Genomic DNA, 27,124 nt, shown 5'->3' with positions numbered 1-27,124 from the left:
GTGCTCATTGTTAAAAAATGAACAATTCTGTTGTAGACTCATCTCGGGTTTTTAAATCAGGTACCGTACGATGTCATTCTCACAGGTAAAATTTGCAGCACACCTATTGGCTCTTGTTAATAATCAAATGCTCCAAAGTCTCCCAACATTTATTCCAAAGCATTCCCAGAAGATTTCTTGTAAAAACAGGCTTATTTCTCAAGTGAACAGGTACAGGATGCATATTAATTTTTTTCAAAATCTGTCCCTGGCTGGTTTCCAGAACAAGCAGCAGGACGTATAAGCCAGATGTGGACCTTTGAGTATCTGAACCAGATATCAGGCGATTCTATAGACTTACTTAAATCTATTTAAGCAAAGCACCGATGTGACACAAATATGGCTGCAAATTTGGTAAGTATGACCACAAAAAGAACTACAAATTCAGTATTGGGGGGGCAGCTAGTGTAAGCCAAATCCTATTCAGCACACTAAGTAAGCCAAAACGTAAGGGAGCATGCACGATCCAGTGAGGGAAAAGCAACTAACTAATGCAAGTGTCATCACTTTAAGTTCTGTTTTCTAAACCGTAAGCAGATGTTGAATCTGCCTGACACTGGCTTAAAAACATTCGTGAGGTTCTCGCTGGGAAGCAAAGCCGCATCACTTGCTTGGAGTGGCCTCCCAGTTATACCTGAATCCCCCTCCACGGAGAACAAAGCGGAGGACACGGGAAAATAGCTGCAAGTGTGTAATATACGTCATTTTAGACCCAGCTTTACTTCTCTGTCTGCTGTTATCGAGCACCGCTCCCAAAATATCCCAATTTCAGATAAGAAAAATGAAGTCTGGCTCATACAAATATATCAAATCACAAGGCAGTGATTTAAAGAAAGTCAAAACTCAACTCTGACTCTGGATAGTGTGATGAGAATGAGCTGTGGGATTCATCGAACCGCCGAAAAACAAAAAAGGAGTTTTCACTATTTTGTATTTTTAACGTAGCCATTTGTAAATGTACTTTTGTCAGTTAATGATCAACTACATACCTACCCACCCTTTTCAGAAACGCACTTGAAAAACCACAGTTATTCTGTTACCTTTCCCATAAGAAAAACAAAAAACAAAAAACAAAAAAAAACAAACCCCAAACTACCACTAGAAGACAACCACACAAAACAGGCACTCGGGGTTCTGCACGGCACAGTCACCACACTTACTGATTTTTGCCTCCTCTCTTGAGAAAGGAAAGCAGCAAAGCTGGCCCATGGCACTGGTGCTGTCTTTCCTTCCCGGTGCTCTTCTCCCTGGGCACCCCAAATAGAAACTGCAGTTTGGACCGCGGTCTGCGAGCACGCCCTGCCTATTCCGCTCCGAGGAACAGCACGCGTGGCACGGAGAGCCAATGCACAGCCGGCAGAGAGAAAGCAGAAGGCAAGTCGCTGCGGCGGTGAGCAGGCAGGCTCCACCTCCCGGTCCCCAGCCAGAGGCGGCTGCTCCGGGACCGGGACCCGCGTTCGGTGAACCAAGGGGCCATATGCTCCCCCGATTCTCACACAACTGAGAGCTCCCAGCTGCCCAGCCTTAGATGAGAGCCGCCAGCACTGTCTGCGTGACCGTGTGTGTCTTTAAGAAAGATAATCAAGGACAAACCACGCCGAGTCGTCCTCTCTCCTGCAGACAAACAGAGTAATTACACAGAGAAATTCACAGACAAAAAAAAAACAAAACAAAACAAAACAAAAAACAATCTCTTCACTTTCTGTCTGCTATTTAAGGAGGAAGAGCTTTCTTTTATCCCCAGGAGATTTTTGTTTCTTTGTTTTATGAATAAGGAACCTGACGTTGCACAACACTGAAAACCCAACTTGAATGAAGTACCACTAACTACCCCACAAACTGCACAAACTGGAGAAATGACAGGGAAAATGGGGGTAAAAGAAGATACCAATGGTTGCCTGCACTTGACAGCGTTATCTTTTAAACACCTGCCTTCTGAAATACAGCTTTGTTTTTCTATTAAGGCAGGAAATCAACATTATGAGTTTTGAAATCAGAGCATCAAATATTCAATAGCCCAGAAAATTCCCCAAACCTAGAAGCATCACTGAGAAAAAGATCACGAGGTGGGTAAGCAAATTTGGGGACAGCACGACTAGTTTTGAACTTCATGACATGAGATAACCGATTTCAAGTAACAGCTCCAAATCTGCTTCCTCGAGTAGGGAACAGCCTTACTGTATGACACTACAGGAATAAAAGGCTGTTCTTAGTGCCAGAAATACCATGCAAATCCCTGCTTTCCTCCTCTACTTCCTGGCAAGGCACATACACCCATTTACCAGGAGGTGGAAAGAGAGGGCTCGGGATGATCACAAAAACCTCCCATGTTTCTGAATGCAGGGTATCTGCTTTCACACTCCCCTAAACAAAAAGAGTAGGCAGCTTGGAAAATAAAAACTGTCAATTTTTTATGTGAAATACTACTTTGTGCATTAAAGAAAGATCTGTAGTGAACACTCTTCATTGAAAAAAATGAGTGAGTCCTGGCATTCCCTAATCACCAACGTTGCTGTAGCCATAAAACCTTTAGAAGTAGAAAGCCAGAGCTTTGAATCCCAGGTCTGTCAGGTATGAACAGTGATGAAATTCTGACCTGTTGTCAGAGTTTTGGATCTCTTCCTCTGTGAGATCTGCAAATCAGGTAAGTTTATTATAAAGTTTTCATTTGTAGTTAAGTGTGTGGGAGGAAGGGAAGAAGCAGAGAACAGACAGGGCACTGTATCTATTTGCACCTCAGTCTTTCTAGCACCAGCCTGCAGTCTCTCCTCCGCCTCTTCCAATTTCCTGCCCTGCTGGCTGCCGTCTTAAGCCACTGCTCACATATGTGGACTCCAACCAAAAAGCCCCCTCACTCAAATGCAGCATTCAGGGGAGAATACTCTGTGATGAACCCCACACTGACTCTATTAATCCATTCCTATTGGTACTACTTCTAACCACATGCAATTCAGAATAAAATAGGGGCGCCTGGGTGGGTCAGTTGGTCAAGGGTCCGACTTCAGCTCAGGATATGATCTCACGGTTCATGCGTTCAAGCCCCGCATCCGACTCTGTGCTGACAGCTCAGAGCCCGGAGCCTGCTTCAGATTCTGTGTCTCCCTCTCCCTCTGCCCTTCCTCTGCCCAATGCTCACTCTCTCTCTCTCTCTCTCTCTCAAAAAAAAAATAATAATAATAATAGGGGCGCCTGGGTGGCACAGTCGGTTAAGCGTCCGACTTCAGCCAGGTCACGATCTCGCGGTCCGTGAGTTCGAGCCCCGCGTCAGGCTCTGGGCTGATGGCTCGGAGCCTGGAGCCTGTTTCCGATTCTGTGTCTCCCTCTCTCTCTGCCCCTCCCCCGTTCATGCTCTGTCTCTCTCTGTCCCAAAAATAAATAAAAAACGTTGAAAAAAATTAAAAAAAAAAAAAATAATTAAAACATTAAAAACAAATTAAAAAAAAGAATAAAATATATAAAGTGTGTCATTACCTAAGTAACAGTATTTACCTCACAATATTCTGCAATCTCAGGAGGAAATATATATATTAGAGATTTTTTTCATAAGCATTAAGAGTGAACCAACCATAATAAAAGCCTAGAAAACAACTGAAAAATCCAAGACAGGAATTTTTAAAATTGGTTTTAATTGTGTAAATAATTAGCACATTTAAACTCACAGAGCAGATGGAGTCTGGTTTCCTATCACTAAGGTGTCTCTCTATTCTGGAAAGCTCTAGTTTCATACCAAAGGCTAAGGCTACTCTTAGCCCAGGATTTCCAGGAATGGTCTTCATATTGCATTCTTTCCTGTTTTTTTTTTTTTATAATAAATATGATTCGTTAATTGTACAATTAAATCTAATTTCACTACTATAGATTTCCAAAGAGTTTCCATACACTCAAATTTTCAACTCAAAATCATGGACACATTCATGTGTTCAGATGTTTGTTCGTTTATTTGAAACACAAACCATACATATGTTAGGAATACTGGTGAAAAAGCTGACTTTCTTCCCCACCATCATACGCCCCTCCTCAAATATGAATAGCTACCATACAGAAGGACCCAGAGAGTAGCCATCATCTACCCAATTGTTTGGGAATACAACAGTATGTAACTGACTTGAATTGTAGAAGATATAAGCCCCTCCTCGCCCTTCCCTATGTCACAAAAACAACCAAGTAGTAGGCTGAACAAGAACAAACACTAAGATATCCTGGACACTCGCTATATGCCAGGCCCTTGCTAAGTGTTTTACATTTACCCACTCATTTCATCCCTTCCACAGTCCTGTGAAGTAGGGAGTATTACTATCCCCTTTTTACAGATGGAAAAGCTGAGCTCAGAAAAATAACTAGGACAAAATCTCTTAGAGAACATGGGACCATAATGGGATCTGAACTCAACGTGTCTGGCTACACAGACCCTGAGCAGCTCTCCCCAGAACTCTGTATCATTAAGCGCAATTTGTGTGTGGTTATCAGGTATATACCTTACAAGGCAGCTCACTACAATTTCAGAATAATGTGCAGCAAAATAGCTATTTAGCCAAGCTCAATGATAGTATGTTTAAATGTCTTGGTTTCTCATGTATTGTCAGGAAATCCCTCTATTAATAGGGCAAGAGTAATATAATCTTCTAAGGCAGATCGCTTATTGGAGCTGGAGCCTAGTTCTGCTACCTGTCACGCTGTGAAGAGATGATCTATCCAGAGCGCAGAGATACCAGAATGGCCCCTGAAAGCACTTACCTTCCAGGAAAAATAGCAACTTATACCAGTCACGAGTAATCCCTGAGAATATTAACGGCGTTCTATTAGAGGGCTAAGAGACTCCTTTCAGTAATACAGAGAGATCTACAAAAAGAAAGTAGCCTCAAGGAGAAAAAAAATATCTGATATGGTGTCATGTTCCTAACTTTAAAGCTATAACCTTTGCTCACAGGCCTGGCTTAAACAAATCATGGTTAGGACAGTTCTCTGCCTGCTATAGTTGTTTGGATTCTTGTTCTAACCGCTGAACCAGTAGGGAGAAAACTAAACAGTATGAGGGGTGGCAGCCGCCTCTTCTCCACGTGCTGTGAAATATAAGCTCTGACAATATTGTCTCTAATGTGAAAAGATAATTCTTAACTATGACCAGCTCTATTCTCTGTATCACTGGTTGGCATTATTTTCCATTGGAAAACATGTATATTGGATTTCTGTGCAACCTTGCTATATAAAAGTTGGACTCGAACAAATCTCACTATAAGATTCTGAATCTATAAAACTACAGATCCCACCTCTTTTGAAACCTCCAGTTCATTAGTTAAAGGAAAGCTGAGTTTGACAACTTACAGAAACACATGAGAAAGAAAAGAAAAAAGCATATATTCCTTTATTGCAAAGAGAAAAGAGAAAGAGGGCATTAAATTGTGAAGTGTAAAGGTTGGGGGTGGGGGGGGAATGCTTCAATCCTCCAAACTCTGGAACCAAGCGTTAGGAGACATTCCTTTAGGCACAAAGAAACACTTCAGGAAGATTTCATTACACAGCAGGTGGCACACTTATGGAAACTGTTAATGCCAAGAAATGTCACAGTTTCAGCAAAAATGTACGTAAGTTCAAGAAATGCTTGACGATTCATGAAAACACAACTCATAAAATTGGGATCTTTTGGAACATATTCCAGTTTTTTATGTTGATACCGGGGTGCCAAAAGATAAAAACTATTAATCTGGGCCTTACAAAGGTTGGATGGACATATTCAATATTGTATTCTGTTTTTCTATGTTCCTGGAAAACAAAATTTCAATTCTCAAGAATCAATCCACAAAGCATATGTCACCCAGACCCAACAGATATTCCTCTACTCTTTAGCCACTGCGACATCCTTGCAGCCATTTTGTGACCAAAGGGCAAGGTCCCGAAGCTACATGATTAAATACTGATCTTTGAAAGTGGTTCTGACGAATGTCTGTCTACACGGAAGAGAGGCTGGAAAAGTTATAACTGAAAAACTTTAAGGATTACTTGTTAATCTCACTGGTAAAGTCCTGTCTTTAATTAGCAGACAAAAGAATCTTGATCTAACTGTGAAATTTGGGAGCCAAGAATATATTTTTACCATTACTCCCATGTTAGTCCTATTTTCAACAAAGACTTTTTCTTTCTCTTTCCAGTGTTTTAGTTGTTTTTCTCTAAAACTGAAAGTTATAGGTAGTTGAATTTGCAATTGCCATATGCTATAGAATTTCAGTATGTAATTGAAGAGAAAGTATGCTTTTTTAAAACACAAGCAGAAAAACATAATGTACCATATACAGCGTATGTGCACTTAGGAAATGGGAGGAGGCAAGCAGATAACTAGAGTTAGAGAAGTCCTTCTCCTTTACCAATCCATAAGAATCATAGTCAAATCTCGGCTGCTGCGGGCCGATTTAGTGCTGATTTTCAAATGCCTCCTCCATGCTTATTATGCTGTACTTTTCTATGTGTGTGGCCTAACTTTAAACAATGTATGTAGTTGAGGCCCTTCCCTTAATTGGTAAGAAATAAATTGGGTTGGAGTGCCTGGATGGCTCAGTCAGTTAAGCATCCGACTTCCACTCAGGTCATGATCTCATGGTTCATGGGTTCAAGCCCCATGTGGGGCTCTGTGCTGACAGCTCAGAGCCTGGAGCCTGCTTTTGGATTCTGTGTCTCCCTCTCTCTCTGCCCCTCCCCTGCTCATGTGCTCAATTCAATTTGATTCCAGCCACTATTTATTAAACACTTAGTATGGCTAATATGATAATCACATTGGCTCTTGAGGTGAAGTTAACTTTTGAAACAAGGGGTACAACCAAAATAAGTGAGAGAGAAGGCCCCGGCCAGGCCAAATAGAGTAGGAGGCAGAAATCTGTACACATGAGCCAGAGGGAGCAGGGGGTCATTCGCATTGTGGTAAATCCCATTGGACAGTTTTATTAAGGAAATGCAGTAAGAACGAAGGCCAGTAACAGGTCATCTATTCTGGTTAGCTGCTGTCCAGTCCCGCTTTTACAGTCTGTCTTTCTTTTCAGGCATTAACAACAAACTCACAAAAACTGACATGAGTTACTTAACTCAAGGACAAGTTCAATGATTGGATGTCAAAACTTGTTTTTTAAACAAAAAAGAAAAAAAAAGGAAAAGCAAAGAATACATTTAATCTGCTGGCCAGTATTTGTATTATCTGCTTTCTTATTCAACTGCTTTTAATCCTTTAATGCCCTGAGGCTTTCGGAGAGAAAGCAACACCCTTCACAGCAAGAAAAAAATGTATTTTAAAAAAGCCAAGAGGACCCAAATGAATAGATTTTATTTGCAATTTAACAATGTAAACAAAAATTTGGTTTTAGTTTCTAATTTACTGGGTTTTTTTTCACAGGTGCTACTTATCCTTTCTATGGAATATCCTCAGTCTGTATTTAGCTCTGAAGGTGCTCCCCCGGTTGACCTTGAGCAGTTACATTCCCTGCTATATAAAGGATTTGAAGACTTCAAATAAAAGGTGCTTTCATAACTCAATGCATTGTTATTAAAGTTTTTTTTTTTCTGTAATAGCAGTGAAATCGATAGGGAAGAATGAAAGTAAATCCACAAAATAATAAAAAGAAAATCCACTTCTACTAGATGAAAGGCAGTTAAGTCAAGATTGGTTTTGGCAGGTCTCGGGGTCTGTCATGATCTACCGTGGCCCAGGGTAACATTCATCTGATACACTATGTCAGTATTCACTCTGTTTTTAGACACTTCTAACAGCATTTGATAACTGTTGTTTAAGTACCCATAAAATTGGGGCCCCTGGCTGGCTAAGTTGAAAGAGCAAGCAACTCTCAACCCTGGGGTCTTGAGTTCGAGCCCCATGTTGGATGCTTAAATAAATAAATTAACAAACTTAAAAAAAAAAAAAGTTTAAGTACCCATAAAACTAAAATATTGATGATGTGGACAACAAAAGCAAAAGAAATGTAGATAATATTAAATGTCCTCACACCTTGCAGCCTACTGACAAGTACTTGAAACAGGCAGAGCAACAGTCCTCAAGGAACTCACAACTGCCTTAATGTTAATGCTTTGCTACAGGCAAAAAGCAACCTTAGCTTGACTTTAGCCAGGCCTCAAGGATCCTGTAAGTCTTCTTTAACATCCTTTTGGAAACTTCCTTTATCTCTGTCCCTCACAACTAAAAAGTATATAATCAATAGCGCCTTACAATCCCAGTGCAGATCTTTCTGCCCATGGATCCTGTCCCCGTGCTTTAATAAAACCACCTTTTGGGGGACTCCTGGATGGCTCAGTCTTGGTTAAGCGTCTGATTCCTGATTTTGGCTCAGGTCATTATCTCACGGTGAGATGGAACCTCGCATCTGGCTCTGTGCTGACAGGATGCAGCCTGCTTGGGATTCTCTCATTCCCTTTCTCTTTCTCTGTCCCTCCCCTGTTTGCACGTGCATACACCCGTGTACTCTCTCTCTCTCTCAAAAATAAATAAAAACTTAAAAAAAAAAAAAACACCTTTTGCACCAAAAATGTCTCAAGAATTCTTTCTTGACCGTTCAATCCTGAACCCCAACATTTTCCGTTAATACATCTCTTATTTCATACCCAATATGTATTGAATGCATTCAGCTGCGAGTAACAAAAACCTCTTGATTCAAATGGTTAAAAAGTAAAGAAACTCATTATCTCCTAGAATCAGAGATGGAGTTGCCTTAGGGTTGGTAATTCAGTAATTTAACAAGATCATCAAGAGTCACTTTTCCAATCTTCCATACACAGTACACATGCTTGTAGTCATCTAGTGTCCCCCATGGTTAAGGTGGCTGCTAAGTCCTGACATCACATGTATAACCAACAATTCCCGATAAAAAATGACGTTCTCTTTCCTTAGAATCTCTAGGTCTCAGCAAACAAACAAACAGACAAGCAAAACTATTCTCTGAGGTCTCAAGTAGACTTCCCCTCACAGATCAGAACTGGGTCACAGGCCACTTCCTAAACTAATCACTGGCAAGAAGAATGGACCCAGTCATCAGCAGGACTAAAGCCAGGCCCATGTGCTCTGAAGTTCACCACAATCCAGGGAAAGTGGGGCTCTGCCAACAGGGAAGAAGGGGAAGAAAATGGACCCATAACAGGCAAAGCACTAGTGTCTGTTATTGGTCAATTATAATTAGTAAAGTTACTAAAAAATTTTTTTAATCTGTATTTATTTTTGAGAGAGAGAGACAGAGTGCGAGTGGGGAAGAACAGAAAGAGAGGGAGATACAGAATCTGAAGCAGGCTCCAGGCTCCAAGCTGTCAGTACAGAGCCTGATGTGGGGCTCAATCTCAGGAACCCTGAGATCATGACCTGAGCCAAAGAGGGATGCTTAGCCCAGGCACCCCAATAATTACTAAAGTTATTGAAAAGGTTGATAAATAATTTTGCCTAGCAAAAACAGGAAAAAGCCCTAAAAAGTAAATCATTGAAAAAGAGTGCCATGCTAGTAAAATATATACCCCCCAAAAAAACACAAAACAAACAAACAAAAAAACAAAAATGGGGGAGCCTGGGTGGCTCAGTTGGTTAAGCACCTGACTTTGGCTCAGGTCATGATCTCACAGTTCGTGAGTTCAAGCCCCGTGTTGGGCTCTGTGCTGACAGCTCAGAGCCTGGAGCCTGCTTCAGATTCTGTGTCTCCCTTTCTCTCTCTCTCTCTCTCTGCCCCTCCCCTGCTCACGTGCTCTCTCTTCTTCAAAAATAAATAAATAAAAAGATCATATATGGATGAATATATGCCACACTTACATACTGAATTCTTGCTGAATGCATAGTTGGAGAACAAGTATCAAAAATATTAACTGTCTTTCTCCTAAACCTTATTATGCTAAGATTGACTTCTTAAATAAAAGCTTTTGCTTTGATCAGAGCTGTCAGCAATGAAAATATTTTTGGCAGCTACGAATCCCTGGTATGAAATACAAAGTTATGATTATCAAATTCAGTTTCCTATACTCATAACCAGAAGCAAGACAAAATATTCACTTGAATATCCTCATCAGTAGAAGATCAAATAGAACCACAATGAATGAATTGACAAAATGTTGTTCTCCCAGCCACTGTTACGTGTTCTAGGAATTTCATATAAAATATTTTCAAGTCATATAAAATAGTAAAGGATCTTTATGGGTTAATGAAAAAAAAAACAGAATTTAATCTTCATAAAGAGAAATGAGTATACTCAGTTTCTTCAACCCTCATGATCCCTGTTTTTACCAGAACAAGTTTCTCTGTAAAAGAAGCGAATTTGAGGGGTGCCTGGGTGGCTCAGTCAGTTAAGTGTCTGACTTTGGCTCAGTCATGATCTCACGGTTCATGAGTTTGAGCCCTGAATCAGGTTCTGCACTGGTGATGCAGAGCCTGCTTGGGATTCTCCCTCTCTCCCTCCCTCTCTCTGCCCCTTCCCCACGTGCTCTCTCTCTCTCTCTCTCTCTTTCTCTCTCTAAAAATAAGTAAATAGACTTTAAAACATGTTTTTTAAAAATTAAAGAAAAAGAGAAGCAAATTTGCATAGTGAAGGGGCATCTTTATGCCATTGCTGTCCAGACCCTATAGACCAAGAAGAAACAATAAACAGATCTGTCATATTTGTTTAACCAATTTCTACCACCTTTTATTTTAGCTCTTGGTTTTAGATCTCCTTCCTTCCTCTACAATAGCTATCTCAGGTAACTAGCTACAAAACTAGTCTGAAGTCCCAGGTTTCCCAGGTAACCCCCAGCTACTTCATTCATACCCACAGCTTTAACTGCCAACTTAATGCCACTGAATCCCAAATCGATCTCTTGGATAGATCGTCCTCCGTGTCCCAGACCTCCCTCTGGGATGTGTCCCTTGACTGGGCCACAGGTGTTTTAATATGTCTAAAATCAAACTCATCTTCTTGTCACCAAAATCTGTTTGTCTTTTATCCGCTACATTGGTGTAGGGCACTGCCATCAACCCAGCTGTCAAACCCCAAATCTGAGAGCCATCCTAGACCCATCCCCTACGATGATCTGCTGTAAACCTGAAAAGAGTGATTCTCCCGCCTGCCTAGATCTGCAATGAACCCCTCCTTCTCTGTCTCTGCTGCAAATGCTCACTGCAGACAATCGTTAGGACCTCCCTAGGCTACCACCCTAGTCTCCTAATCATCTTGCTGACTGAGTCTCCTGTTCTGTCATATCGAGCTTTTACACTACTGGTAGACTGGACTTTCTAAAGCACAAATCTGAGCACGTTATTCTGAACTCCAAATTTTTGAAGGCTCCCATCCCCTACAAAATAAGATCTGAATTAAGATAAGATCTGAAGGGTAGGGAATTCACGTGCAGAATGCATTACTAACCCTCCTCAGGAAGTTACTCAGCCTGGAAAACACCCTCCCTCCTTTCACTTGTCCTTCCCACATGCTCTCGCTGCAGCTCAGACCTGCCCTCTTCTGTGCAGCCTTCCCCGACAATCCCAGGCTGAATTACAAGTACACTTGGTGGGTTCCCATTAACTTCAGGCAGTCGTTATCACTTTAAATTGCAATTGTTTGCATGACTTGGCTCAGAGCAGAGGCTGTGTTGGCCCACCTTTGATCTTTAATACACAACATAATTCTTGGCACTTAGTAGGTTCCATAACTATCTGTCCAACAAATTGCACAAGTAAAATACAACAAAATGTGTTTATATGAACAGCTAGCACCTCTTCAAATGCCCCGAGGGAGGTAAGCCGGATAGCTCAGGCCAAACAGCTGAGTCCCAATATCACTGTAACAGCAGTGTGGCAGCCACGGGCCATTTACTCACTAGGGTCATGGTCCCTGTTCCGATTCCTATTTTAAGAGTGAATCTAAAACAGAAGAAGAATATGGTAGAACTGGATTTTCAGGCAGAGCTGGACAATGAGAATATTATTGTCTTTCAATTAACCAGATACAATGACATCAAAATGTAGCTCTGGCAAAAACTAAAGTACAACAGCTTAACACAAAACAAAGAATTTGTGAATTGTAACGATGGAAGAAACTTCATGAGGTCCCTCAGGCCTCCGGGTTATATGACCCACAAATGGTACTGTCTCTTCCCCCTTAAAAGATGGTCAGTAAAGACATTTAACAAATCCCTTAACACCTTTGTCCTAGTGTTTAACAATCAATCTTTTAGAGTCCACAGTTGTTCCTAATTCCTAAAATAGTATATTCCCAGTAAAGATTAAAAAGAAAATGACTTTTGGGGTGCCTGTGTGGCTCAGTTGGTGAAGCATCCAAGTGCAACTCGGGTCACGATCTCACTCGCAGTTTGTGGGTTCAAGCCCCACATCGGGCTCTGTGCTGACGGCTCAGAGCCTGGAGCCTGCTTCGGATTCTGTGTCTCCCTCGCTCTCTGCCCCTCCCCCACTCCTGCTCTGTCTCTCTCCCCAAAATAAACATCCTGCTCTCTCTCCCAAATATAAACATTCAAGAAAAATTAAAAAAGAAAAAAGAAAGAAAGTGACTTTTCCCCCTTATACTAACTCTTCCTTCTCTGTCCTGGGTTTAAGAATTGTACACATACTTTGTGATAAACACAGCAATAATGACGGGCACAAGTGAGTGAGCACTGAGTACGCGTCAGGCATGATGCTAAGTGCCTTTCACGCATTATCTCATTCAGTCCTCACAACATCCTCATGAGGTAACCATCATTATTAACCCCATGTTACAGATGGGTTTAGGGTCAGTAAGTAATGCGTGCAAGGTTGCCTCGCTGGGAAGGAGCAGTGGCCATTACAACAAGGTCTGCCTGCCTCTCAGAACTCCTGGGTCAGCTACCACGTAGCACATACTCGGCCTCTCCACTATTCTGCATCCTCTGGAATTCCTTAGTGCTTCGCTGAAAGGGGCATGAACTTCATGAGTTTTACATATTTGTCTCCTGTGATTGCATCACATTATCAAATTGCTTTTTTTTTTTTTTTAACAACGTGACACTAAAGAAGATAGACCAAAAACATAATTTTTCCCATAGCCAGGAAAAACACAGTGAAGTTTTTATCCTCGCATTGTACTTATATATATATATAAATTATATATAAGTATATATGCAATATAAAATATTACACAAATACATAAGTTAAAACACCTGATATATATCTATGCATTTTTATTTTTTAAATGCACTGATGTTAATCACAGGCCAATTTAAGGAAAGCACTAAGAATAATGCAAATCTATAATAACCTGAAATGGATGTTCTGATGTTAGAACAGTAAGAACACTGTTACCATAAGTATTCTAATATGACTAGTACGGCTATTAATATCAATAACTAACATTTTTACAACATTATATGTCAGGCACTATGCTAAACACCTTTAGAGCGTTAATTAATGTGATGAAAAAGAGTATTCAGAGGCAATTAGGCAATGCGATGGGCCAGTTAGCCATAACTTTCGGCAACTGGAAAGGTCTCCTAACGCTAGTTTACTACACATCTTAATACCTTTGATCACAGACTCTGCACCCCAATATCATTCATGTAGCTTTTTTCTTTTTATTTGAAATTCAATATTTACTTTCCTATTTGCTAAAATACACTTAAAATCAACGGCTCTACAAATAAATCATAAAACAAAAGTTACTCTTGTATCATTCTAGCATTAATGTTTAATTTGTCAGATCGTTACATTTACCACAGAGCACTGCTCCTTTAATACGCAGGGTTCCTACGGCATCTAATATAAATCGTAAGGTTTGAAACCAGGCCAACAGATGGTTTCATTTTCAAAATAGCCTGAGCCACAGCTGCCACTTTGTGTTAGCATCCAGATTAATAGCTGATAAATCAGTTAAAATACAGTGAGCCATCACAAAGATTCATTTTTTTTTTTTCAGTTACTTAATCCCTGTCTTCCTCTAACTCAAGCAAATGTAAGGAAATAAGCCGAGCATTCTAATGATCAGTTGCTTTTCATTTTTACTAAGGGCATATAACCATAAAATTTCAAATGCTTTCTTTTTAGAAGACATGTTTCATCAAAGAAATATTTAAGAAGAGGACAATTAGATTACAAAAAGGAATAACATGGGCATTTGAAAAATTTTACTATGTTAAATGTTCTGCTTTTTCAAGAGCATTCTGCTTTCTAGGCAGAATGACTCAGTTCCAGTTAAATCTGGACAGTCTTGGCTTTCTTTTTTTATCCCAGCTTCGTACACTTACAAGGGAACATTTAAATGATAAATTATACGGTCACTCATTTCTGTGTCAGAAATTAAATGATTAAATACTCTGTACTCAGCTCTTGTTAATTTACTTGATAATTTTCAACGGAGAAAATTTCCAACTGCTAAGTTTTCAAGTGGAAAAAATGCACAGTCTCCTCAGATGATAAACTGTCTTTTCACTTCTCCCTCTCCTAACATACTCGAAATACATTCATCTTAATTGGTCTAAGTAGAGATGAAATTTTCTAAATCATCTTCCCTGTCAGCCTGTGCAAAAGAAAACAAGACAAACTTTTTGGGCCTGCCCACAGCAAAATGGACATTCTATATTTTACAGTATCAGCATCACATAAGAATGATTTTTAAATGAGGCATTCATATAGACATGGTGCTGGCACTCTAGGATATTTTCGTTCTTGATACATTTTTATCACAGAATGCTTAAATGGAAATTAAAAAGGAATGGAGGAAAAAATTCGATAGCTAGGTGGCCATCCAAATTGATTTGTTGGAAGAAAAGGCTGGCAATATTGATCAAAGTTAAGGTTGGAGAGTTGTCTGAGGCTTAAGTTTTTTCATGGTTTTCTTGGACCATGAACTGAAGCAGCAACTTAAACGTATTGGCTTCAGGACCACTTTACACTCTTAAAAATTACTGACAATCTCCCCATCTTCCTTCCGACTCAAAGAGCTTTTGCTCCTGTGGGTGATTATTTATCAATATTTACTGCATTTGAAATTAAAACAGAATTTTTTGAAAATTTTTTATTTCAAAATATCTTTTTTTAAAAATGTTTTTAAATGTTTATTATTGAGAGACAGAGAGAGACAGAGCGTGAGCAGGGGAGGGGCAGAGAGAGGAGGAGACACAGAATCCCAAGCAGGCTCCAGGCTCTGAGTTGTCAGCACAGAGCCCAACGCGGGGCTCAAACTCACGAACCATGAGATCATGACCTGAGCCAAAGCCAGACGCTTAACCAACTGAGCCACCCAGGTGCCCCTCAAAATATGTTAAATATTATCATTAGGAGTCTTTTTATGAAAAACAACTGTATTTTTAATTAAAAGTTTTTATAGTGAGAAGAACAGCATTCATTCACATTTCTGCAATTTTCCTTAATGTCTGGCATAATCAAAGACAGCTTTATCCTCAGGTCTGATTCTGCATTCAGTCTGTTGCAACATATGGTTTCATTTGGAGCCTAAGAAAAATCCAGCCTCACATACATACAAATTTTCAAAAGGGAGGAGAATAATAGCTTTTTCAGATAATCATGAATATTCCTCTTTGATACTATACCAAAACCCAACAAGTTGCAGTTTCTTGAAGTTTAGTTGCAATTGTGGAATCTTAAAACTTCTGAACTCCTCTTACTCTTTATAGTCAAATCTTCTGGTATCTTGAATTTTCAATGGATCCTTATATATGCATATGTCTTTGTAACAAATATTGGTCATTTAAGAAATATTGATTGAGTTATGCAGATCTTCCATATTTTGACCCACTTCATTATACAACATCAAAAAACAAAACCCACATTGGACAATCATTAATATCACCCCATGGATTGCAAAAGGCCACCAGTAAACTTCTAATGGTGATGGAAATGTTCAGTATCTTGATGGTGATAATGGTTTCACAGTTGTATCTGTACGTTAAAAACTCATCAAATTGTACACTTTAAATTATATGCAGTCTGCGGGTGCCTAGGTAGCTCAGTCAGCTGAACGTCTGACTTTGGATCAGGTCAAGATCTTGTGGCTTGTGAGTTCGAGCCCCACACTGAGCTCTGTGCTGACAGCTCAGAGCCTGGAGCCTGGTTCCCATTCTGGGTCTCTCTCTCTCTCTCTCTCTTTCTCTCTCTCTCTCTCTCACAAAGGTAAACATTACAAAAAAATTTTTTTTAATTATGTGCAGTTTTGTATATAAGTTATACCTCAGTAAAATAAAAATAGTGTGACAGAGGGGGAAAAACTGGGAAAACAGAGTTCATTATTCTACTCTGTGCTATTTAGTTTTGTTGATGACATTTTCCATAATAGAAAGTGGGAAAAAGTCTTTAAGTTTTAGGAAGCTGTTAAGCTCATGGTAATAAAGTTTTCCAAAATTCTTATTTTTGCCTGAGAGCTTGAATTTTATCATAGTAGTAAATCATGTCAGATACCCCTGATGCGACAAGTTTATTTTAAAGAAAATGCCTGCCAAATGCCCAGATGTGAAAATGATAGTTTGTGAGTCATGTTTCAACAAAAATGACGTTTCAGAAAAGGAAGTCACTACTTTAGCTCGTAGTTTAAATAATGATACAAGTGCCCTTCCTGAGTCAACTTCCTGCTTCAATATGCTGCTGAGGTACTTTATGAACACTTCTCATTTATGTTAATAGAATTCTAAAAAAGACACACATATAGAGATAAATTAAATACAATTAATTACTTTTACTACTCAGCAAAAACATTCTTACGTGAAATTGGATTTTTTTAGCTTTTTATTTATTTTTGAGAGACAGCACAAGTGAAAAGAGGGGCCAATGGAGAGACAGAGAATCCCAAGCAGGCTCCATGTCCTGTCAGCACAGAGCCTGACGTGGGGCTCCATCCCACAAACCCTGAGATCGTGACCTGAGCCAAAACCAAGAGTTAAACGCTCAACCAACTGAGCCACCCAGGTACTCTGAAATTGGCTTTTTTTTTTTTTTAATGTTTTTAAGGGCGTGTGGATGGCCTTGGATAGAATAAATTCATTGGTTCACATCACTTGGAATTCTCACTGTGTTTCAGCCCATAAAGTCGGAGTCTGGTATCTTGCTGGTCTGACCTATTGGGCACTGGATATAGGCTGAGTTGACTATAACTGAGTCGGTTCTAACTTACCTACGACCCCTTTCATCTTCTACAACTGTAACTGTGCACACCTGTATGCTTCTATTTGAGCCCACGGATGGCCCAATCCTAACCCTCTCATTGCCTCTGTGCTATAGTCTGTAACTAACTTAAAGTCTTAACTTCAGGATCCAATCTTGTGTTATTACAGGAAGTATTAAATTTCACCCTCTTTTTATCCCATGTCTATCTGCTCAGTCTTTTTATTACACATCCTCGGTCTCAATATGTATGACTGTGCGTATCTCCTTTCCTACCTCTTTCACCTACTTCTACACCCAAACCTAGCAAGCTCCTTGCCACACCTTCCTTAGCTAACTAGATTACAGGTTCAATCGTTAGTCTTTGCAGTGTGTCTATCACTAATATTGCCTCTTCACTGCTTCCCAACCCATCGCTTCCCTCCCCTGGAAATCATAACTGCTGCTCCTAGAAGGTGTCCTTTTGCTACTCTCCATCTGTCTATTCAGTCTTATCCTATTCTTTTGACCTCTGCCACTCCTTACTCCCACACTCTCTGAGAAGATAAAATCATAAGCTTCTTCCACTGTGTCCTAACATAGCCCACTATTGTCATGGGCAAAACCCTATTCATCTATTCCTCATTCCTCCCCATTTCTCATTGCCCAGTGACTATCACACTTAAGGACTGTCTTATAGTTCTCCATACCTCATTATACCAAAGAGAGACATATACACATTGTAATTTTTTTTAATGTTGTATTTTTGAGAGACAGAGAGAGACTGAGCATGAGCGGGGGAGGGGCAGAGAGAGAAAGAGAGGAAGACACAGAATCCGAAACAGGCTCCAGGCTGTCAGCACAGAGCCTGATGCAGGGCTGGAACCCACGAGCCGTGAGATCATGCCCTGAGCCGAAGTTGGACACTCAACCAACTGAGCCACCCAGGAGCCCCAAGGCATAAATGCATTGTATATGCTCAATAACATTCATTAAGTTAATGATGACTAATTATTGTGAAACCAAAAAACAGTCAGGATCCCAGAAAATTATGGTTTCCACATCTACTTGCGAAAGTTATAAAGAAATACACTGGCCTGCCAAAAAAAAAAAAAAAAAAAAAAACAACGTCTAGACCTTTCAAATTCCCCATTACCTCCTATAAGGTATGTCTGAGAGCTGAAAGTAAACTAGTCTTTGCAATCATTAAATTGCTCATCAATCTTACAAAGGGTGTCATTTAGTCAATTACCTCCCCTAAGGAAACATAAATGGAATATAGCTGCCTGAGAAAAATTAATTCACCGAACTGTTAAGTAGCTCACTGAGAACAGCTTCCACCATGCTAGGATACCTGAGCCATATTTCATTCCTGGTTTCACCACAAAATTTTTTTTTTACCTTTTTTTAAAAAAAGTCATATTTTGAGAGAGAGAAAGCATACGCACATGCAAGAGGGGAAGGGGCGGAGAGAGAGGAAGAGAGAGAATCCCAAGCAGGCTCCATGCTGTCAGCACAGAGCCTATGTGGGGCTTGAACCTATGAACCAAGAGATCACGATCTGAGTCGAAATCAAGAGTTTGATGCTTTACCGACTGAGTCACCCAGGTGCTCCTTTTTTTTTTCCTTTTTGGATTTGAATTTTAGTTGATTATTGCAGTTAGGTTTGTAAGGAGTTGCAGCCCAATATTAAGTAGGCATAATATTACCCAAAGTTTTGATGATGGGAGAACTAAGAGATATAACCTTTTTTTGTATCTGAAAATATGAATGATGTCTCCATATTCTACCAAACTCCCCTAACACTCACATCGAGGTATATGATGGCTAAAGACAGAGGAAAATGCTCAGCATTGAAATGTAAAGCAGGCACAGGAAACAGCAATAGCTGGCAGGGGAATCCAAATTCAGAGGGCTTCAGGAGCCAAGCACAGAGTGTGAACAAGTTCAGCAAATTTATGGTAACAACAACAGAATAAGGGGGATAATAAAAAGCAGCTACTTCTAAGGTCAGTGTGCCTACTACCCTATCTAGAAAATCGCTACCATGCAAGAATGGAGAACCAGTATCACATTTTCTGATTTTTCAGAAGGCAGCAGAAACCCAGATTTTTTACATAAATCACCCCAATACCGGCAAATTACTAAAATTAGAAAACAAACAAACAAACAAACCCTGTGCCAGTGAAGTACAAAATGGAAGATGCTAATTTGTGATCTTAGAACATACAGTTGGGGTATAAAAAATATTATAAAAATATATTCCTAAAGCTAAATCCCTACTTCACACTCACTTTTAGCAACTGGATTTCTGCATTAATCCTCTGTGTCCGAGTACTTGTATAAATGATCCTACCAGGTAGATTAAAAGCTCAAATGCAAAAGCAATAACAAAAAAACTGGAAGACATAAATGAATACGTATCAAATCTTTGATTTGGAGATGACTCTATAATAATGGAAGAAATCACAGGAGAACATTCCATCTATAATTTAACAAAAATTAAAAACATTTAATGTGAAAATTGCCTTGTGACCAAAATTAAATGTAAAATAAAACCTGATAAATATTTGGACCAATATGGCAAAGGGCTAATTGTCTTTACTATAAAAACAAAACCCAAAACAAAACAAAACAACACATCTCACAAATCGGTAAGAGACACGAAAAGAATAGATTCCAACTCCTTATGGACAAGCACGGTTTGCTGTTGCCAGTTCATCTGCAAACCACACATGTACAACACAACGAGCTCTCAAAAACCTAAAAAGCGTCAGAAGAAAGAAAGTGCCACAAAAGATCCAACAAATAGAAGAATTCACACCCACGGAACCAGAGATTTAAAAAATATGGGAAGTCTTGTTTGGAGAAATGTCTACTTGGCTCTTCTACCCATTTTTAAATCCGATTATTTGTTTTTTTGTTCAAAATGGCCAACAGACACATGAAAAGATGCTAAACATCACTAATCATCAGGGAAATGCAAGTCAAAACCACAATACAATGTCATCTGACACTTGTTAGAATGGCTATCAACAAAAAGACAAGAACCAATAGGTGCCAGCAAAGATATGGCGAAAACAGAAACCTTATACGCTTTTGGTGGGAAAGTAAATTGGTTCAAAGACTATAAGAAAGAGTATGCAGAGTCCCCCAAAAACTTAAAAATAGAAACACCATATGATCCAGTAGATCTGGATATAAACCTAAAGCAATGAGAATAGGATTTCAACCAGATATGAACTTCCATGTTTATCACAGTGTTATTCACAATATCCAAAATATGGATAAAAAGATGTCATATGTACACACAATGGAATATTATTCAGCCATGAGAAAGGAGGATATCCTCCCACTTGCAACAACATGGATGGACCTTGAGCACATTATGCTAAGCAAGATAAGTCAAAGAAAGACAAGTACTGTATGACATCATTTATAAGTGGAAACTAGGAAATTAAATCTGTAAAAAAAATAATAAAATCATGATTACCAGAAAACTGGGGGTTGAGGGAGTAAGAGTAATGGTGTTTTAAAGTGTACAAACTTATAACAAGTAGCAAATAAGTCATAAAGATCTAATATACAATATACTTGATATAAATATAAATATTGTACAGTTATATAATGTGATAAATATCACTACATTGGCAATTAAAGCATAATACATAAATATATCAAAGTAAAAACTTGTACTCCTTAAGTTTATACAATGTTACACATTAAATTCACTCAATAAAAAAGAAAAACTAAAATACTTTTAAATATATAAAAAGAACATCAATAATTAATTATATTGAAATCCTCAAAGAGCTGAATGAAGCAATAGCATCCACAAAGCAAAGAACAGAAGAGGAAAATATGAAAAAGAATCAACTGGAAATCTTAGAAATGAAGCATATAGTCATTGATATTTTTTAAATAATAATGATAAGATACCCTAAATGGCATAATTGAGACAGCTGAAAAGAAAATCCATGACTTGGAATCTAGTACTCTCCAAGAATGCCTTATTACCAAATTAAGACATAGGAAATATGCCAATCCGAAGAATTCCCTCCCTAGAGAAATTCACTTATGTACCTACATACAAAGTTTTATAAAAAATTCCGAGTCTTTGAACCCAACTTCTTACCCTAGAAATTCTGAATGCAAAATATGTTAAGAATGTAAATCTGTCCCATTCTATAAATGCATACAATAAAATATTGGTTCAAGGTACAGGAAACAGGCTTTAAATTTGAGTCAGGATCAAATCAAAAAGAAGTCAGTTAAATCTGATCAAGAAATGAAACTCACAAAGAAAGTATCCTGAGTCCTCCTAAATACTCTCTATTACAAAACTCGGATAAAATTAAGATTGAGAAAATCAATAACTAGCCATAGCAAATAAAGGAATTCTAGTGTGTATTAATTATAACACAATAATTATTATACTAGATGCAGATATTATTTTAAAATCTTTTTTTTAGTTTATTTATTTTGAGAGAGAGAGAGAGAGTGTGTGTGAGCAGGGGAGGGGCAGAGAGAGACACAGAGAGAGAGAGAATCCCAAGCAGGCTCCACACTGTCAGCGCAGAGCCCAAAGCAGGGCTCGAACTCAAACTGTGAGATCATGACCTGAGCCAAAACCAAGAGTCAGACGCTTAACAGACTGAGCCACCCAGGAGCCTCATCGAGGCAGATATAATTTTAAAGTTCCTTTTGGCATCACAAAATGTGACAGAAAAGGTAGAGTATTTGTAATAGGCAAAATCCATTTTTTAAAATAAATGTTAAATGATCAGTATGGGGATACAAGATTGGTGGAGCTTAAAAGAAGCTAAATTGCTTTGAGTTAGAAAAAGATGAGAGATAAAGAAGCCTGAGGGGAGAATCTAGAGATATTGCCTGGAATAAGGGGAGTTTTGAAGACTAAGCTGAAAAGAGCAATAAAATAAAAAATTCAATGGTTGATGTATTGTGATTTGGGATGAGCTGAACACAGCTGTCTAATGGCAATGTCAGTGATACAGGCCAATCCCACAGTATCTTCAGGAAATTCTACAGATTGCTCAGGGGGTTTTGTTTGCTTTTTAAATGGGAGTGGGAGAGGCAATGAACCACTGAGCTCTCCTTCAAGGTTGGCCTAAAGTAATCACAGAGAAGATATGGCAAGCTAGCCAAAATCTGTGTTCTACAAGAAAATTGTACATTTGCCATTTGCAATGAACTTAAAAGGAAATGTTCAGCCCTCATCAAAACTTCATGGAAGACAGCACTCCAGCAAAACTCCTGAAAACACAAAAGTCTTCCTTAAAAATCGACTTGAAATGTTTCAGAACATAAATTCAAACGACATATTGAATATCTTCTGTTTAAGATAGCTAAGATCTTTGGAAGATAAGATGACGACCGCTCTGAAGATATCTAGTGAGAATTTGGAAATAAAATTGTGTCTCTGGAACATTTCCTTAATGCATTAAAAAGACTTCAGTATTAAGATTCTTTCAGGATGTATACGTCCATGGGTTTTCTTCAAGCTGATGTGGAGAGAAATTATCTTGGTTGAAGACCTTGAAATATTTAGATATGGGTATTTATCTTCTTTGAATATTTTCATGTTACTTCAAAAGTATACAAATCAGGTTGTCTTGAAGTTCACCATTTTATAAGAATGATGCCTGGATTTGAAATAGCACATGTGAATCACATGTGAACAAATTCCTTTGAATACATTCACACTGCAGAACAGCCCTGCTCTGGCTTAAAAAAAAAAAAAAATCTTCATTTGGTTTATACACTTTTCACTTGGAAACGTAATTGTGTATGAGTCTGTCTTAATCACATGCCATCTCCCTGATAAGATGAGAGAAGTATTCATGTGTGAATCTGTTTCCCCACAAAACATGTTTCCTTTGGGGAAGAAATTGAAGAACACGTTTTCAATCTTTGCAGGCCACCTAGACTTTATCTTCTCAGAGTGAAATGTTCTGACCTGGAATATTCTATTCCTAATTAAAAGCAGCAAACATGAAAATGCCTTGTGTGGAATGGTGCGTTCATACAGGTCCTCACTGGAGAAAATGTTTTCTTCATATTCATGAAATAAAATTAAACTGGAATGAATTTCGAATCAACATTTCAAGACTTCATTATATTTAAAGCGCAAAAGTATAAAAACCAAAGGTACTAAAATCTTGACCGATAAACATGAACCATGCGTATGTTTTACAAATTTTCCAATGTATTATCGCCAAAACATAATATTTACAAAAATACATCGCTGAAAAGAACATATACAACTAGCCCTAAGTATCTGCCAAAAAGAAACAATATTAACAAAATCAAAATTAAAGATAATAAGTAATTTTTAAATGGCACTCACCAATCACAATCGAAGACTCACAGTGATAATAACCATTACTTTGTTTTTTCTTTAGCATGGAGCAAAGATCTATGCGATGCACCATTTCTTCTCCAAATCTGTGACTGATAAATTTTTCATAGAATTCGGGGTCTATTTTTTTCACTCCCTTGAAATGACAAAACAAAATCACATCACTCAATCATTCCACTGAGGCAGGGCAGCTACTTCATATTTATATCCCTTTCTTGGAACCTGATATCACACTTCGGTACACAATACTGCCTACTGGCATTTGAAAATGGATACCACAAAATGGTTTTAAAGTTGTTTTTAAAGTCTCCCTGTCTAGGATGAGTTGCATTTAAAAAAAAAAAAAAAATCATTGAAGAATGTTGGGTTTAAAATTGGCAGCATTCAGAACTTCACAGGCTTTAAGCTTCTGAAATAATAAAGTATATCAAGTTGAAATTTGAGGTATAAAAAAAAAGAGTAATTGTCTTCAACAACAGAGAAATGGATACATTTTTAAAAGTGATACAAATTTTAACATTTTATAGTGTATAAAATGTCTTAATAAGATGAATACAATTTTTTTATTTTTTAAACGTTTATTTTTGAGAGACACAGAGACAGAGTGAGAGTGGGGGAGGGGCAGAGAGAGAGGGAGACAGAATCTGAAGCAGACTCCAGGCTCTGGGCTGTCTGCACAGAGCCCGACATAGGGTTCGAACCCATGAACTGTGAGATCATGACCTGAGCCGAAGTCAGACACTTAAACGACTGAGCCACCCAGGCACACCAGATGAATGCAATTTTTAAACTCCTTATGTAAGAATCATTAAAAAAATAATTTTTTTTAACGTTTATTTATTTTTGAGACAGAGAGAGACAGAGCATGAACGGGGGAGGGTCAGAGAGAGCGGGAGACACAGAATCTGAAACAGGCTCCAGGCTCTGAGCTGTCAGCACAGAGCCCGACGCGGGGCTCGAACTCACGGACCGCGAGATTGTGACCTGAGCCGAAGTTGGACGCTTAACTGACTGAGCCACCCAGGCGCCCCTGTAAGAATCATTTTAAAACAGGGGCACCGGAGTGGCTCAGTTAAATCCGACTCAATTTCAGCTCAGATCATGATCTCACAATTGTTCGATCGAGCCCTGTGTCGGGCTGTACGCTCAGCATGGAGCCTACTTGGGATTCTCTCTCTTCCTCTCCCTCTCTCTCTCTCTCTCTCTCTCTGCCTGCCCCCCAAAATAAATACATATTTTTTTTAAAAGAAACATTTGAAGACAAAGGTTATTTGAATTGGAAGAGGAAGTCATCGGATCTTCCAAGTTGTTCTCTACCTGCCTCTCCTTATTCTCAGTGCCTTTCGTATCAAGAAGAAGGCTGGTTGGTGAACTCACAGTGGAAGCCCTTGCTACCCGCGTAGTTCCCCCAAACAAGAGAAGGAATGTCTCCCTCTCCCCTTCCTATGCAATGGTCCTGCAGCCAGCCTCACAGTCCCAAAACACAGTCCACAAGATGAAGGTACAATACTTTCCAGGTCAAGTTTACTGGCTATGTGTGAATTTTTCCTTTTAATTTATAACTTAAAAAAATTTTACCCTGGCAATACTTGTCATCTGTTTAAAAATTAGAAAATACGAAAAATCAGAAAGAGAAGAAAAATAATTCATGTCCTTTCCAACACATTAACAGTGTGGGTATACCCTTCAAGTCTTTTTCTATGCATATATATATGTATATATATATATATATATATATATATATATATATATATAATATTCAGATTATATTTATATAAATCTTATTAAATTACAGTTAGAATACATATTTTCCCTTTTTATTCACAAAAAAAATATGACAAACATTTCAAAAAATATAAAAACAAAAAATTAAAATGAAATCACCCCACACTGAAACTACTACAATTTTGTTATGTATTTTATTTCTCCTGTGCAAAACAAAGTACTTTTTTTTCTTTTTTATAGGAACGTGGTTGAGCCATGAGTACTATTTGGCAATCAGCTTTTTTTCCCAGTTAGTATGTCAATAAGTAATATACAGATGTACAAGATATTTTTAATATTTTTGTTGCCACAGTACTCCACTATATGGGGGCATCATTAATTTATCCATCCAACTATTTATTGTTAGACATTTAAATTGCCCTTAATTTTTAATATTATATTTAACATGTTTTTGTTGATCTATGTTCTTGTTCTGTATCCAAGCTGAGCTGCTGCCCTTTCCTAACTGCTCCACTCACAGACTTTCCTACCTCCGTTAATAGTAAATGTTCTAGCTGACCAGACGGAAAGCCCTGGGGTCACCCTGAATTTGCCTCTTTCTTTCAGTGTTGCCTCCAATCCAATCTTGTTGGCTCTCCCTTCAACACGTGACTAATTCTCACTACTGCCTTGCTACCTTGGTCCTGTCTTTCACCCGGATTATCCTGATAGCCTGCTGTTTTCTCACCCTTGCCTCCTCTACAGCCAGAGTGATCCTATCAAAACATACATCACATCAGGTCACTCCTCTGCTGAAAATTCTCCAGAGGACCCCACTTTTCTCAAAAGTAGAGCCAACTTCCCCAGAACAGCCCACAAGTTCCTGCTCTGCCCTCTCAGTAATTTCTAGGCCGTGTCTCCTGCTCATCCCCCTTCCTGCTTCCTCTCCTGGCTATGTTCTTCCTCCAGATATCCTCATGGCCAGTCTCCCATCCTGCCATCCTGGGAGACTGCCTGCCATCCAATTTTTTCTTTCTTTCTTTGTGTCTTTGTTTCTTCCTTTGTTTGTTTGTTTGTTTCTATCTTTCTTTTTATCTGAAAGAGAGAGTGCACATGCACAGAGACAGGAAGAAAGAGAGGCGGGGCGGGGTGGGGGGCGGGCAGTGGAATCTTAAGTAGGCTCTGTGCTGAGCATGAGCACAGGGTTCAGTCTTACAACCCTGAGATCATGACCTGAGCCAAAATCAAGAGTCCCATGCTTAACCAGGCACCCTTCAAATTTTATTTTCTTAACAGAATTTTACCTGACCACACTCTTTAATTTGCACTCCCAAATCCTTTCGACGCTTCTCTCCTCATAAATATCTATGTACGTTCTTCCACAGCACCTACCACCTCCTACCATACTGTGCAATTTACTTTACTGTGTTCATTTTTCACGGTCTGTCATTATCTATCTCTCCCCATTAGAATGTATGTTCCCCAAAGACAAAGACTTTTGTCTGACTTTCATTCACTGAAATGTCCCCAGTGCCTAGCACACTGCTTGTCACGGAACAGTGCTTAATAAATAATTGCCACAAATGTCATATGACTTCACTCATATGTGGAATTTAAGAGACAAAACAGATGAACATAAGGGAAGGGAAGCAAAAATAATACAAAAACAAGGAGGGGGACAAAACATAAGAGACTCTTAAATACAGAGAACAAACTGAGGGGTGCTGGAGGGGTTGGGGGGGGGGGGATGGGCTAAATGGGTAGGGGCATTAAGGAGGACACTTGTTGCGATGAGCACTGGCTGTTATATGTAGGGGATGAATCACTGGATTCTACTCCTGAAATCGTTATCGCACTATATACTAGCTAACTTTGATAGGAATTAAAAACAAAAACAAAAACACCGAAGTGAAAAAAATCGTAATTGTTACAAATTCAGAGGATAG

General features: G+C 38.9%; 1 protein-coding gene across 13 annotated transcripts in view; it reads right to left on the bottom strand.

Moving 5' to 3' along the window:
- Positions 1-27,124, bottom strand: part of AKAP7 (A-kinase anchoring protein 7) — a 181,311-nt gene that overhangs the window by 50,943 nt on the left and 103,244 nt on the right. For 10 of the 13 annotated variants that reach the window (XM_049654367.1, XM_049654364.1, XM_049654365.1 and 7 more), the window contains one exon: positions 23,463-23,610. In XM_049654367.1, coding sequence (XP_049510324.1) covers positions 23,463-23,610 — 148 coding nt within the window. Of the gene's footprint in view, positions 1-1,199; positions 3,182-23,462; positions 23,611-27,124 lie in introns of those variants that run through there. The other 3 variants (XM_049654373.1, XM_049654375.1, XM_049654374.1) reach the window with 2 other exon arrangements.

The sequence above is a fragment of the Panthera uncia genome, assembly GCF_023721935.1.
Source record: "Panthera uncia isolate 11264 chromosome B2 unlocalized genomic scaffold, Puncia_PCG_1.0 HiC_scaffold_24, whole genome shotgun sequence".
Lineage (NCBI taxonomy): Eukaryota > Metazoa > Chordata > Mammalia > Carnivora > Felidae > Panthera > Panthera uncia.
This window is presented reverse-complemented; position numbering and strand designations above follow the sequence as displayed.